This window comes from Dermacentor variabilis, chromosome 1 (assembly GCF_050947875.1).
Source record: "Dermacentor variabilis isolate Ectoservices chromosome 1, ASM5094787v1, whole genome shotgun sequence".
NCBI classification, from domain to species: Eukaryota; Metazoa; Arthropoda; class Arachnida; order Ixodida; family Ixodidae; genus Dermacentor; species Dermacentor variabilis.
In genome coordinates this window covers 206,932,382-206,947,820 of record NC_134568.1, presented here as the reverse complement: position 1 = coordinate 206,947,820, position 15,439 = coordinate 206,932,382, and the positions used below count along the sequence as shown (strand labels likewise).

Genomic DNA, 15,439 nt, shown 5'->3' with positions numbered 1-15,439 from the left:
ATAGAGCACAATTTTAAATTTGAGTTTCCATATCAGGTGCAAGATGCCACCAAACAAGTAAATCAATTTTGCAGAAGGTGTACATATGACCAAAATGCACTGGTCATCTGCAATAGATTCCGAGGCACTTCTGTTGCTTGCAGTGTCATGAGTGTTGTTATGAAGAAAGAGATGGAAGAGGAAAAAGTAAAGAATACAAATAAGGAAGATCAGTAACAGAGAAAACAAGAGTTGTACATGGTGCAAGAAAAAAAGAGGAAAAAGAGTTGCCGAGATGGCATGACCAGTGCTGTTGTCCTTGAGTGGTGAAGCTGTTCATCCAGCTAAGCTCTGGAGGCACAAACAAAATAGCATTGCAGACCTGTGCTTGAAAAGGAATTCTACTGACAGTGAACCTGTATGCCATTCACCTACTGACCCATGGCTGTAGGTAGGGTCGTCGTACTGCAGCATAGCCTTCAGCAACATAGCCCAATGTCCTAGACCTGTACCTGCAGCTTCGTCATGCACTACATAAATGTACAGGGAGGCACCCAGTAGACAACCGGCCACACCATGTGCTACGTGGGCTACTCACCACCAGCAGCAACACGTTGTGGGGCATTCAGAATATTATTTGCTTTGTTTTTGAATCATAGTACAGTAGGACCTCGTTAGTTCGACCCTTATTAATTAGGAAAATATTATAATTTGGATTTGTCCTCTCGTCCCGGAAGGTGTATGCATTATCTAATGCAATGAAACTCTCGTTACTTCGGACGTATTTGGCCGCACATCGGTTAATTCAGACAACTCTCGGAGCTTGGCGAGCGCGGAGCGCCGCAAATGTGCGAGGTCCACCAAAACGAAGCGCCAGAGTTCGCATCGCCATAGTCCTCAGTGGAAATCGTACATGAATGACAGCAACGCCAGAACGCGTCATGCCTATTTATGCCTTTAAAGCCTTTCTTGCGTTTACCGCCGCACTTAGCACGGCATTGGACGTATGCCTTCACAACTGCGTCGTTGCCATACATGATCACGGCGATAGCGGCCGCGCTTTCGTCCGCGGCGGTTGCGGCAAACAGTAGTTTCGCTTTGATTCGGTGCGCACATTGGCCGCATTCCTTCAACACTGCATAGTCACCATCATGGTCACCATCTATGATCACGTTGATAGTCGACAGCGGCCGCAGTTTCGTTCGCAATGGTCGCGGCAAACAGTAGTTTCATTTTTACTCAGTGCAAAGCTGTCGAGGATGAAGCGCACCGTCTACATCACGATGGGCAGTGACCTGGCGATACTGGCGAAAAAATAATCGCAAAATGATAGAAAAAAGCGTCTCAGCTAGATGAAGACGCGCATCGCGGCAGCGCTGCGCGCTGTGAAGGAAGTCACGAGGCCTTCGCTGCTGCAAGCGCTAATCAGTCATGAGATGGAAATTACAGCTTCCGCACTGCTTTTGTGCAAAATAGAAACAGGATTTGCCGATTCATTCACTATATAGAAGCGTGCCGTAGTATGCCTTTGCTTATTGTTTTCTTGATACCCTCGGGAATTCGACATTCGGCCGTTAATTCGGACATTTTTTTCGTTCCCTTACGTAAAATCCGAATTAATGAGGTTTTACTGTAGTTGTGAACAAGATTCGTTTTCTTTCATTGTTCCAATTGACTTTTGCTTGCAAGTTGTGTGCTTTGTATTCTTGTGCGCTTGGTTGCTCTTAATTTTGTGTTTTTATAAATGTTTGTTCATTTTTGTCCAGCCCCTCATTTTTCTCTAGTACACAAGAATCCATGACAGAATCAAATACATAAACATGAGAATTGTAACAGCTGTGATTATATACAATCATTCAGATTTTACTGTGCCCACAAGGTCTAGAAGAGTTGACTGTTGGGCTAGTTGGTCGTCCATATTTGAAGAGGTAGCTTAGCGCAAATAAACCCACGGACACAAGGAAGACAGACAAGGACAAGCGCTACTCACAACTGTTTAATGGAAGACGAAGACGAATAGAGATAGATGTGTGAGCTTCTTTATCAAGACGAATAGAGATAGATGTGTGAGTGAGCCTTCCATCACTTTACTGGATGCCGAATTTAACTTCATGCGCGACCGCCTTTGATGTACATGTACCGGCTTCACTTCTGCTTGGTAAGCGCATGCGTGACAAGAGGATATATATATTTATGCACCATCCTTCCTTCCATTAAACAGTTGTGAGTAGCGCTTGTCCTTGTCTGTCTTCCTTGTGTCCGTGGGTTTATTTGCGCTAAGCTACCTCTCCACAAGGTCTAAAACAGGCATATGCTGCAGATGTCCCAACATTAAAAACTTTAGAATAAAAACAGGAACAGCGCAACACAGGACGAGCGAGTAAAGAGCACAGGATAAAACTTGAATAGCTCAAGTCATAATCATTTCTAGTCACTCAAGAGATGCACGGTTTTTCAGTCCTACAGTTGACTTGGTTAAAAGAACACATGCATCAGAGCCCATTCACAATGTAGAGGCACTTGCTTAGGTGCCACCTGTATAATAGGTGGACTAACAGCTTATCAGAAAACTACAAATGCGAAGTAGAGTTAACTGAGGGTGCTTAGCAATTCTTTTTGTTTTAGTTTGTGCAAGTGCCTCGATCAGTCCCAAACAACTGATATCATGAAGGACAGGCTAATAAATCCAATTCCAAATATTCTCCATATAGTAAAACTGAAATTAAAGCTTTAAGATTGCTTGCATGCTTAAACACGACAACAAGCTCCAGGAGCTCCCCTTACTTTGTGCTGCCAGAAGTCTTTTCTTGCAATGCCACTTGCATTCCTCGACTTGGCGGTGACACTGCAGCACTCTCCTTCTGGCTGGAGCTCTCCTCTGTTGTGACATCAGTGCTTGGAGCAGCAAGAGTTGATGGGGAAGCAGTTGCATGTGATCTCACATTGCCCGTAAAATTGGGAAGGTCCTCCAACATGACACAACTACTCAGCAGGTCTGAAGTGCTATTGGCAGGCTCCTCGTCACTAAGTAGTGTTTGGTCTTCCTCACCAACCAAGTCAGATGAAGGAAAAGCCTGTTAAGAAATGGTAGAAAAAGAAAACAGAATATTGTAACGTACGTAGATTGAAGACAGAGTCTTGCAAAATAGACGCTTCTCTTTAATGGCGGGCCAGAAGAAGAATGTGCAGCTTACGCGCTTCATCGTCTTTCATGGCGCTGACCTCTGCGCGCGTCATACCGCGGTGCAGGAACCCCACATCATTGGGTCAATTGCCCCCCATGTGAAAAGCGACCGTCTCGGTTGCGTCAAAAAGTTCTTTCAGCGACAACAAGAAATGGAGCTTCTCAGGTGCATTTCGGCGTTCATGTACGCGCATAGTATGGTTTCATGCGCACTACATGAACAACTTCAGTGCAAGGACGACGACGGAGCGAACCGGGGTCAGAACTGCAGAGGATGACTTCATAGGTCATGTCACTGAGGCGGCGTGTAACCTTGTAGGGACCAAAATACTGGTGGAGCAACTTTTCCAAGAGTCCATGGCGACGGATGGGAGTCCAGACCCACACACAGGCGCCGGTTTTGTAATAGACGTCACGTCGACCCTGGTTGTATCGAAGGATGTCAGTATGCTGTTGGCTCCGGATACGATGCCAAGCAAGCTGGCATGCTTCTTCAGCTCTTTGTACAAACTCTTCCACGTGTTTGCTGGTGGGGCTATTATCAGCCAGAGGTAGCATGGCGTCAAGTGTTGACGTGACATGGCACCTGTATACAAGTTTGAATGGCGTAAACTGTGTAGTCTCCTGTACAGCAGTGTTATACGTGAAAATCACATAATCACAAAATCACTCTCGTCCGATGTCTTGTGGTCTACGTCAACATACACGGAAAGCGTATTAGCCAGCATTCTGTTCAGATGTTCCGTTAATCCATTGGTTTGAGGGTGATACACAGTGCTCTTGCGGTGAGAGCTATGCGTCAGCTGGAGAACGTCTTGTATAAGTTCAGCTGTAAATGCTGTATCATGGTCGATGATGAAAACAGACGGTGAACCATGTCGTAGGACGATGTGGCGTACAAAGAACTTGGCCACATCATACGAGTTTGCTTGCGGAATAGCTTCGGTTTCAGCGTACTGGGTTAAGTAGTCGGTAGCGACATCCATATGTTGTACGAAGAGGTCACTTGAAATGGCCCAAGTAGATCCATTCCTATTTGTTGGAACGGTGCTTGAGGAGGGTCTACAGGGTGGAGAAAGCCAGCTGGTTTAACTGGTGGTTTCTTGCCGTGCTGACAGTCGCGGCAGGTGCTCTCGTACCATTGCACAGAAGAATAAAGCCGGGGCCAGTAATACTTCTGTCATATCCTTGCTAATGTCTTAGCAGATCCCAGGTGTCCCGTACATGGCTCATCATGGCAGGCTTGCAAAATGTCCTGGCGCAGCGCCGACGGCACGACAAGGAGGTACATATCTGGACCGCTTCTGCAGTTTTTCCTGTAAAGGACATTGTTGTGCAAATAGTTTGATGATAAGCCGCGCACGAGCGAGCGGGGTAAAACACCTTCAACTCCTTGGAGGTGCTCGATCAGCGGCAGCAGCTCAGGGTCAGCGCACTGGTGCTCAGCTATCTTTATGGTGTCAATAATGCCGACGAATGGCAAGTCATGGTCAGGGTCCAATGACGTCGCAGGGAGTGGTGCACTGACAAACAGTCAGCGTCACTGTGCTTCCTTCCAGATCGGTAGACAACTGTATTGTCGTACTCTTGTAAGCGCAGCTTCCAACGGGCTAGTCTGCCTGAAGGATCCTTGAGGTTGGCAAGCCAGTACAGGGCGTGGTGATCGCTGACAACCTTAAAGGGTCTACCGTACAAGTAGGGTCGGAATTTACTAATTGCCCACACAATCGCTAAGCATTCTTTTTCAGTGGTTGAGTAGTTTTTCTCAGCCTTGGTGAGACTGCGGCTTACATAAGCAATGGTGCATTCCACACCAGCTTACCACTGCACAAGAACTGCGCCGAGACCCGCAGTGTTGGCATCAGTATGAATTTCAGTGTCAGCGTGTTTGTCGAAATGAGCAAGTGTTGGGGCTGCTTGCAAACACTTGCGCAATTCATTGAACAACTGCTGCTGCTCATCTGCCCAAATGAAAGGCACATCGTCGCATGTAATCTGTGTCAGAGGCTCAGCAATTCTCGAGAATCCCTCGACGAAGCGCCTATAATATGCGCGTAAACGAAGGAAGCGTTGGACAGCCTTCTTGTCTGTGAGTGGTGAAAATTCGGCGGCGACAGCTAACTTGTCGCTGTCTGGTCAGATGCCTTTAAGACCAACGACATGGCCAAGAAATTTGAGCTCTTGGAACCCGAAGTAGCATTTCAGGCTTGATGGTGAGGCCGGCAGTACGGATCGCAGTGAGGACACTCTCGAGTCATGCGAGACGTTCGTCAAATGTGCTCGAGAACACGACGACGTCGTCCAAGTATACGAGGCAGGTTTGCCATTTGAGTTCAGCAAGTGCGGTATCCATCATCCGCTGAAAGGTGGCAGGTATGGAACAGAGACCGAAGGGGAGAACTTTGAACTCATAAAGCCTGTCAGGTGTCACAAACACTGTTTTTTCACGATCCTGTTCATCAACTTCGATTTGCCAATACCCTGATTTAAGATCCAACGAAGAAAAAAATTTCACATGTTGTAGACGATCCAATGTGTCATCGATGCGTGGCAGTGGATAAACATCGTGCTTGGTGACACGATTCAACTTTCTGTAATCCACACATAGGCGTAGTGTGTTGACTTTCTTTCTGACTAACACTACAGGGGAGGCTCACGGGCTTGTGGACGGCTGGATCACGTCATCTTGGAGCATTTCTTTCACGTGATGCTTGATCGCTTCCATTTCCACTGGAGACACTCTGTAAGGATGCCGACGAACAGGACGTGCAGACTCGTCCATAATAATGCGGTGCTCTGTGATGGGTGTGCGCCGTACTTTGGATGTAGTAGTTGAAAAACAGTCCGCAAATTCATTAATGAGACTCAGTAGATAGTCTTTCTGATGGTCTGGCAGAGCAGTGCTAACTTGAATCTGTTCTTTCAGGCTGGGTAACTCAAGACTGCTGAGATGGTGCGATTTACAATGTGGCAATGTCAGTAACATCAATGATTTCGCGAAGAAATGTAATTGTCATTCCTCGCGGTACATGCCGATACTCGTTGCTAAAGTTTGTAAGCAAAACGACTGAACATTTGTTTCGCACCTGAAGAAGCCCTCTAGCTATACAAATGTGGCGCTCAAGAAGCAGGAGCGATTCCTTCGGCGGCGTCTTCCATGTTGCATCGGATAAGGATAAGCACGCTGCTCTTGGGTGGCAACGTGACGTGATCGTCAGCTACGCGAAGCGCGATGTCACGGTCGTTGTCATTACTGTTCGCTATGGCTTGTGTGATAGCAAAGCTGACTCTGGACTCTTGCAGGTTGATGATGGCACCGTTCGCCTGAAGGAAATCCATGCCGAGTATAAGGTCCTTTGAACATTCAGGAAGAATGACGACGTCGCCGATGTACGTGAAGCCCTGAATGTTGACTCGTGCCGTGCACGGGCCCATTGGTGTTACGAGGCGCCCTCCTGCAGTGCAAATCTGAGTTCCGGTCCGTTGCGTCGAAACTTTGTTCAGTATACGCGCGAGATTCTGGCTCATAACAGATGTGTCCGCACCCGTGTCGATTAACACCGTGACTTCATAGTCATCTATGGTAACTGGTACGTCGCAAGATACTGACACCGAACTACACTGCTTTCTCTGCATTTCAATTACGTCATTTCGCAGTCATCATAGTGGAGGATCTTCAGCGTTCGCAACGTCAGCGACCTCACCTCCGCAGGTCGCTGGACTCAGTTTTCCCTGGAGGCAGGGCTGGTGAGCGAAGCCTTGTTGCGCTCGGCGTGAAGAGGGGGCTGGAAGACCTGTTTCAGGTGGGTGAGGGTGACCGGGGTCACAGAATCGTGGGGGAAACAAGGTCCTGGCATCTGCGAGGTAGGCTTCAATCTCCAGGGGGCGTTCACCATTGCACAGGCAAGGCGCATTCAGTGAAAATCCACGGAGCCCAGCTCGGCGGTAAGGACACGCCCTGTAGAGGTGATCGGCTTCACCGCAATGAAAACACAAGGGCCTCCGGTCTGCAGTACGCCATACGTCGCTCTTGCGGTGTGGTCGTGTTTCAGCGATGAATGGCGTGCAGCGAGGCCTAAAGTCGCCAGTTGCTTGTTCAACGGCATGCACACCATGAAAGTCCGGGACGTCGCTCACATCATGAAAAATCAGGGACCACAAACTTCGCGCAGCTTCCGACGACATGCGAGGCTGTGGCTGCCGTACCTTGTGCTGTGGTGTCTTGCTTCGCTCTGGAACTTGGACTGCCTGCATGATTTCCTCCCGGACAACCTCAGCCAGAGCGAGTTGTGGTACCGATGCCAGAGCCACCTGAAACTTTTGGAGCTCTTCTTGAACAACAAGCCTAATGAGCTCCCGCAAGGCGTTGGTATTGTCCAAGGGTATAGCGAGAGGGTCATGCAAAAGGGTCGACACGACGCGGTTGTACTGCCTTGTTCGCTGCTGCAGTGCCTTTTGCATTGATATGGCTTCTGCGAGAAACTCTGAAACAGTCTTTGGTGGGTTGCTTATGAGGCCACCGAATAACTCTTGCTTGACACCACGCAACAAGTTCCTGAGCTTCTTTTCTTCCGGCATGGACGGATCTGCGCATCGGAAAAGTTGGCACATATCTTCGACAAACATTGCGATGCTTTCGTTCAGCCGCTGTACTCTCACCTGAATTGCAGATTCAGCTCGCTCCTTGCGATCAAGACTGGCGTATGTGCTGATTAGATGCCATCGGAATTCATCCCATGTCGATATGGCCGCCTTACAGTTCTCAAACCATGTCCGCACATAGTCCTCGAGGGCAAAGTAGAGCTGCACTCCAGAGCTTGTGCTCTGGAGTGCAGCTGTTGAATTCTGCGACACACTTAAAATGATCGAGCCAGTCCTCAACATCCTCCAAGGTGTCCCCATGGAAGGATGAGGGAATTCGTGGTTGGTTAAGGATGACCTCGGTCGGTGCGGTTGAGGAAGAAGACGGAACTGATGTACTCATCCTTCTGACTCGATTAGGTAGAGGCTCGTGTTCAGTTGGCAGTCCTTGAAGTCGACGGCTTGTCCGTACGTGAACAGGAGTCAGCTCGACCGGACTTCGTACTGGGCTTGTAGACAGTGTTCGATCTGAGAGTGGTAGCATGTACCCCACACCTCCACCAGAAAAATGTAGCGTAGACTGAAGACGGAGTCTTGCAAAATAGACGCTTCTCTTTAATGGCGGGCCAGAAGAAAAACATGCAGCTTATGTGCTTCATTGTCTTTCATGGCGCCGACCTTTACTTTGCATGCGCCGTCCCGCGGTGCGGGAGCCCCACGTCATTGTGTCAATATAAAGGATTATTTGCACATACAAATCTAGCAATGATACTCTCAGCTCTGACAGAAGTCCCATACCACATAGCCTGGCAAGCAGAGGAAACAATTGTGAGTAGCATAGGCTGCAGCTTTGTGACACCATCCCCCACTGGTTATACATAGTTGTGAGCATCCACATTCTGCATAAGTACACATGTTGTGCATGACAGGAGACAGTTCATTCTACGCAAGTCAAACCAACTCAGACAGGGCATATGACTATGCTATGTAATTTAAGAGATGTTACATGGGGGTCAATACATCCTTGAGCAGCTGCAGCATGTTTAACTAGGTAAATTAGACAAGGTGCTGCAGCAAGAAAAAATACATAGAACTGTAAACAAGCCATGTTCACAGTGCAATCTGAGACAAATTCCTTCGTGCAGGTCTATGAAACAGTAGACCTATTACAATGACCTTTACTTAGTGTGCTATCCTGTTTTATGTTTTGTTGACTTCAACCATACTTTCACATCTTTACTGGGGCAATTAGAACATTAGGTTAAGCTGCATTAGTAAACTACTAGGCTTGCGCAAATATTTGATTGACTATTATGCTTTTCAGTATTCACCTTGGCTTGAATTTCAGAATTGTTTTTTTTTTAACAACTCCGACATGCCTTACGCGAGCCGCAGCCCTTTTTAGGGCTCTCGGCTGGCCCTCTCGCTGCCAGGCCTAACTCCGCCTAGCATGAGCAGGCGCTGCTGGTGTCGATGGTACGCGCATCTGGTGCGAGATCCATGATAACCTCTCAAGACAGCATCAACATCCTGCTCCACCAGTAAACCCCGCAGTGGCTCATAGGACCCAATCAAGAGAAGAACTGAAGCCCCCACCACTGCCGTGCTGTGATTATAAGATCATCCTCAGAATTCGTGGGGGCCTCAACTGCGCTGGGATCCATGCATGCATCCTCAGACAAGTCATCCTCAAGGCTGCGGGGCTCCCCATCTGCGACCTCATCCCCATCTGTGTTTACTGTGTGTCAGTTTCAAACATCTGTTAGTCTGTTTTTATTTCCATCACTTGCATTAAATGCGAGTAAACAATAACAAAAGATGTAGTACAGGCAAACGAAAACTTTATATGATGATTTCATTCTAAGAAACCATTACTTGTGCGGAAATGACTCTGTTTTAAGTAGAGCTGTGTTAAAGATAAGACTTGCACACCCACTGTGTTCCCATTATTCCCATGGTGACACAGTGCCCGATAGGAAACTCAGACAGAGTGACATGAGATTTCCCTTTAACCCTTTATTGATGATTGTTGCCTACAGGTAACACACCAGAAAATTGTTTTTCCATGCCGAGTTTCAGTATTGAGTACAAAGTTTCTGGCTAAATGTCTTCGGTTCACACTGAATGACAGGCAGCAAGCGTCATTTGTAGGTTTGGAGCAGAAACACAGGGCGAAGAAGAAGAAATCTGGCATGCGACTCGCTGTCTTTTGAAAGCAAGGTCAGAGGAGACAGACCAATGTAAGATTTACAGCTACAGTGGTGTCACACACGTGATGTAAAGCAGCATGAAATGTACACCTAAAGTTCACATACGATGAGAGCTGCTTGTACAAATTCCAAATGAAGCCTTAGGTGGCTTGGGGTGAAGCCCACTTTCCATTTCCTGCCTGGGGTTTTGTCCCTATTGCTAAAAAAATTTCTGCAACATTTTCTTTTTTTTTATTATGCTCATTCTTGATGTGTTTTGCAAATTTAAAAAGCAAATAAACGTTTTTATTCTAGGTATCTATATGTCTCGTCCTTAAAGGGTTAAAGGCGCAACCACATGCATGCGATTTTCGAGCGACATTGACAAGCAACGATGACAAGCGACAGGTTTTGCTCTCGCAGAGGGTGATCCGTCGCTGTTGCTTGTGTTGGCTGTTTTTGGCCAGCCAGAAAATTTCACTTGTCAACTGGAAGTTTGCACAGTGGCCTCCGCCAGCGACAGCGTGATTGTGAAATATGGTAGAAACCAGTCTGCCCTGCTTCGATCTGAATTCGCTCTTGCAACTTGCTCTCTGCTGTGATAGCAAAAAATAAATAGTAAGATCAGCCATTCCTTCATCTCATCTCAAACTGAGGGCAAAATATTGGTGCTGCCTTGTTGTTATTATTGAGGTCGGTTGTTTGTTTTGATGCCGTTAAGCCTGAGACACCACCGAGATCCGTGAAAGTGTTTTGCATTTTGCTCACCAGATGCTGCCACAACATTTCATGCTGATGACACAGAACAGATTTTTACTGGTGATTACAGGCATATTAACTCTTTCGTTACTGCTAGAAATGTGCTCATTTTCGGTGCTTTTATGTTTGCACATTTTGTTTCATATACTGCGATGCAAAAAAATATAGCCTGATCACTGGTGTTTTGAATGGATGTACAGCAGTAATAATTCCTCAGACAAATTCTGAGAATTCATATGTAAAACTTCAAAAAAGCACCTCAAGAAACACAAATGAAAGTAATAATTTGCTATTTTTAGTATAAGCATTGAGAACAAAAAAATCTGAAATATGAAAAATATGCACCTGGCTCCTAGTTCCAAACTTTAGTAAGTCAGGACATGCAAGAAAATTATTAAGACGATTTTTTGGCATCAATACTACCCATACTGATGCCCATGCTATGTGAGAAAGCAGTAGCTTTGCAAATGTGAAAACCGGTAATGTCCTATAGTATAGTGAGTATTTGTTTTTACTCATTGTAGCAGGCACCTGGCTTGTTTTTCACTGCATTATTCAGGCTCGCGAAGGAATGGCTGTCAGGTCAGGGAGGAAGCAGAAGCCTCCTCGTTCCTGAATATTGCATCGGCTTTTCTGTGCAAGCAAGGTGACCTAGTGTGTGTTCAAGTGGTGCCTCTGCATTCATTTTTCAGTGCCTGTACAGTGCTGTATCATAATGTGTCATGTTGCACATTATTGTACTGTAATATATAAGGTCACTTGCACAGGCAGTGTTCAAAATGTAAGCGATTAGACACTTAGTCAAGCTTCAGTTGAAGCTCGGTCTGAACTGTGTGCTCTTCTGTAAGTGAAAATCTCACACGATAGAAAGGATTGCTCGGAATAATTTGTACATACGCTGTCGAAGTGCAGATGGACAAAATCAATCCATGGTGGGGAAAATAAAGTTGTACTTGATATTAGTCAAACACAATTATCAAAATAACACACATTCAGGAGCAGCTACTGCTGTTTGAGACATTGTTAAAACAGCTGATACTTCAGATCGTAATATTGACAACATGAGAGAAACTTCTGTGTCTTCAGCACTGCTGTCATTTAAAATTGTGCTACCGAGTCGATCAAACTGCAAATTTTGTGTCCTTTTATTAAAGGGTAAGGAGTATTGGAGGCTAGATTCAACGGCACCTCCAACCAAAGTTTTATTTTTCCAGAATCCCCAATCAGCCAAAATTTGTCAAATCCGACAAATAGTTAAAGATCAGTCAACACTTCAGATGGTGCAAGATGTTGCTAGTAAAAGAATTCCAACGGAAATGTTTAACAACCTGTAGAAAAACTGCCGGTCATTTTTGACTGATTTCTATAGGTGTGGTAAGGGAAGAGTTAAAGCTAGGTCTAATACACCTTGCTTAAAGGGACACTAAAGCGCAACAAGTAAGTTTAGACTAATAAAGCATTGTTTGAGAACACTGCAGGCAGTCATTTCAAAATAATAGTTTGATTATTAGATGACAAAATGAAGGTCGAAGTATCAGTACTTGAATTTCGCGCCGTAACCCCGACGCTGGTACGTCACTGCGACGTCAGGGATTCCAAAGTATGTCTTCGCATTTGGGCCGCGTTGGCTGAGTAAAAGTTCCCAAAGCTTGCCATGTTTAATAGTTGGTTCCTTTAGAACACAATGTAGTCAATCTGTACCACTCTATAGTTAAGCAGGCCCTAAAAGATGCCATCAAAATTCATGACGTCACTGCCACCAGGCGCAGGAACTTCAAGGAGGCGTCGCCACCAGTCTTTCATCCTTGTGCTTTTTCTGGCTTACCAAGCGTCTTATAGTAGTAAGAGTGTTGTTTTTGGTGCCCTAGAGAGGTAATTTACTGATGCAGAAGAACTCATTTTTCTCTTTAGTGTCCCTTTAAAACATTGGCCTTATGGTATGTTTGTGGTGTTTTTTTAAGGGTGCACGATTGTATTTATTCAGACAACAATGTAAACTTGTCGCTAATTTTTTTCGTGATGTCACATTGATGCAGGACAGGGTCTACTTGTCACATCACTTGAATATTGTATGCATGTGGTTGCTGCTTAAGTAGTAGTGTAAGAAACTCTATACACCAAGAATGTACGGTTCCTGGTAGATTTAATTCCATGCGCACTTGTTCTTGTGCTTTGCTAACTGCTCTGTGCACATTTTCTCCCAATAAGCTTGTGAAACTTTGGTTGTTTCTTGTAATATACACACTTAGGTAGCTTCTTGCATTGTGATGTGCGAGTGTGAAAACTGTACGTTGCTGTCGCACCTGCTGTCTTTTCAGAAGAGCACGTGCTGAGAGTGGCGGTAGGAGATACTAAAACCTACCACGACATTATCATATTAGGCCAACTTTTTCTGGCTTCAATTTTATCATGTCACATTCCCTCCTAGTATATTTCTTTCCTCCATGTTTCAAGGTACCTATTATTTTAGAGCACAGCTCTTAGGCGCCCGTTCCTATGGCGAGCGTCAGCATTTCTCGTCACCAAGTGAACGAGCACAGCAAAGGATGAAAGAGTAAATGCGGAGCGCAGCAGGAGATGAAAGACTGCGATAGTGAAGAAAGTGCAAGGAGGAAAGCGGAGGAGGAGGGTATGGCTAAAGCGCGAGAAGAAAAGCGTAGTGCTGAGCAAGACAGGCTCTGCGGTGACGATGGCTACAAGATGGAGCCAGAGTAGTGCACGTTGTCTGTTCACCGATGTTGCCGCCAATACCATATATGAAAACAAAGCGCTGCATGAGTGGAGGTCCGTCTGCGGTGGCTTCTGTGAACCGTACCCATATGTCACCCACATGCTGCCTATCATGATATCCTGATTACCAAGGCAGTCGTGCCACACTTCACTCCATTTGCAACCTGCCGCACGAGACAGATTGTCTGCGCTGGCCAATTTATTGCGAAATCAAAACACATATACAGCTGTGCTCAAATTTCGCATTATGGAGTATCGTGATCTTAGGTGAATTTTTTTTCTTTGAATGGATTATAGTACACCAGTGTAAACAAGCTGTTGACAAGCATGCCCATGCCAGCTGCTTGAAGGCCCTTGAGGTTTTGATTGAGTTTCACGTGACTACACTGTCAACTCTATAGATTTACTGATTCGGTGGCCATGAAACTTCTTATGTAGCAACACTTACTTCACTGATGAATCTATATACTAACGGTTCGAAGACCTCCGAAATGCCCATGTGACACTAGTACGAAACTTCTCTAACACTTCATCAACACAAGTGTGAAAAAATATGTTTAAAACCATATCCAGTATTTTCACTATCAACAAAGTTTCATGGAGAGGATCAATAAACACTTAACTTATGCCATAACAACTTACAGAGATTGGAGAACTGACCAGCCTGATGGTGGAAGCAGCAGGTGTCACAACCTGTGGAGCCTTTAAAACTGGTACATCAAGACCTTTAGGAGAGGCCACATTTGGTTCTGGTGGACTAGGTTCAGATGAATCCACGACTTCTTCAATGCCACATTGCAGCACATTCGAACTGCGGAAAATCAAAAAGATTTGCGTATAATAATAGAACACACTCACAGAAGAGAACTTAATAGCAGCAATACTTGAAACTGACAGCAAACCGATACTTCTTTTTAAAGCAGTGATTAAGTTTCAAAAAACATAGGCACTTAACATAGAAGTTTCTGCTTTACTAAATTTATTATCACTTAATAATCAATAAAAATGTGCAGTTAACTGCTACAATTTATTTTTGTTGAATAGCGTGGCCATAACCATGACGAAAAAATGCATCATACATGTGGCCCTAGGTGCATTTGTGGGTTTGAACTGACAGTATAATTAACGCTTTCGTTGCCACGCTACTATGCTGAGATTTGACCAAAACTGGCCATATGTTTTACTGCTGAATTTTTTATGAAAGTCAATGCAGACAATGCTTTAACTGTTTATTAATGATATTTTAACTGACTAATTGCAAAAGTCAAACTTAACAGCAAAATATACAAGAAAATGAAATGCATCACCAACGTGAAAATGAAAATTGTTAGTGAATGAAAAGTGTCTTCAACGAGCTGAGCTCGTCATTGGTCATTTTCATTAGAAACTCACAGATGAACCCAGCTCATCCACGGCACGGAAAGGGTTAAACTAGCTAGAAACATACACTATACTGGGTTAGAAACCCAAAGATGTTTTGGAGCAGATAGCTGTGAGAAGTGTAATGACTCAGGTAAATTTTTATTCCCAGGAAGAGTCTCAAACATATTCTTGTTTTAAAGCAATATAGCAGTAAAGAAAGTTTCTACATCCAGCAACTTAGAGCATAAATCATTCCAGAACAGCTAGCTTACAAGTATTTTCCACAATACTAATCACAAACAATGGCCAAGTGCCATTAATTGTGTGTTCAAGAATTGCTGCACCATGATCTCTACAGTGGCTTAGCATTGTGGATTTCCAACTTTCGAAGGTGCAAGACACTCGTGGAGCTATTGATAATTGGTGCAGAAGGTACAGCACGCCATTTTCATCCTTGAACCAGTCTCTATATGTTGTGTGCTGCCTTTCACAAGAATAATGGGTACCCCACAGAACCAGTACACAACAATGACCGATATCTTAGACATGACACTGTTCTTTGCTCTGATTTAAGCCAATACTGTATAGACTTGTGTAAGGGCCGCACCCCCAACTTGGCAGCCCAAAATTTGGAGAAAAAAAAATTCCAATGAAG

General features: G+C 45.1%; 1 protein-coding gene across 7 annotated transcripts in view; it reads right to left on the bottom strand.

The window, feature by feature from the left end:
* Window positions 1-15,439, bottom strand: part of LOC142591373 (heat shock factor protein 1-like) — a 170,120-nt gene that overhangs the window by 30,641 nt on the left and 124,040 nt on the right. For 6 of the 7 annotated variants that reach the window (XM_075703737.1, XM_075703702.1, XM_075703717.1 and 3 more), the window contains 2 exons: window positions 14,065-14,233; window positions 2,764-3,053 (listed from right to left, as the gene is read on the bottom strand). In XM_075703737.1, the coding sequence (XP_075559852.1) occupies window positions 2,764-3,053; window positions 14,065-14,233 (459 nt within the window). The remainder of the gene's footprint in view (window positions 1-2,763; window positions 3,054-14,064; window positions 14,234-15,439) is intronic. The other variant, XM_075703710.1, reaches the window with a different exon arrangement.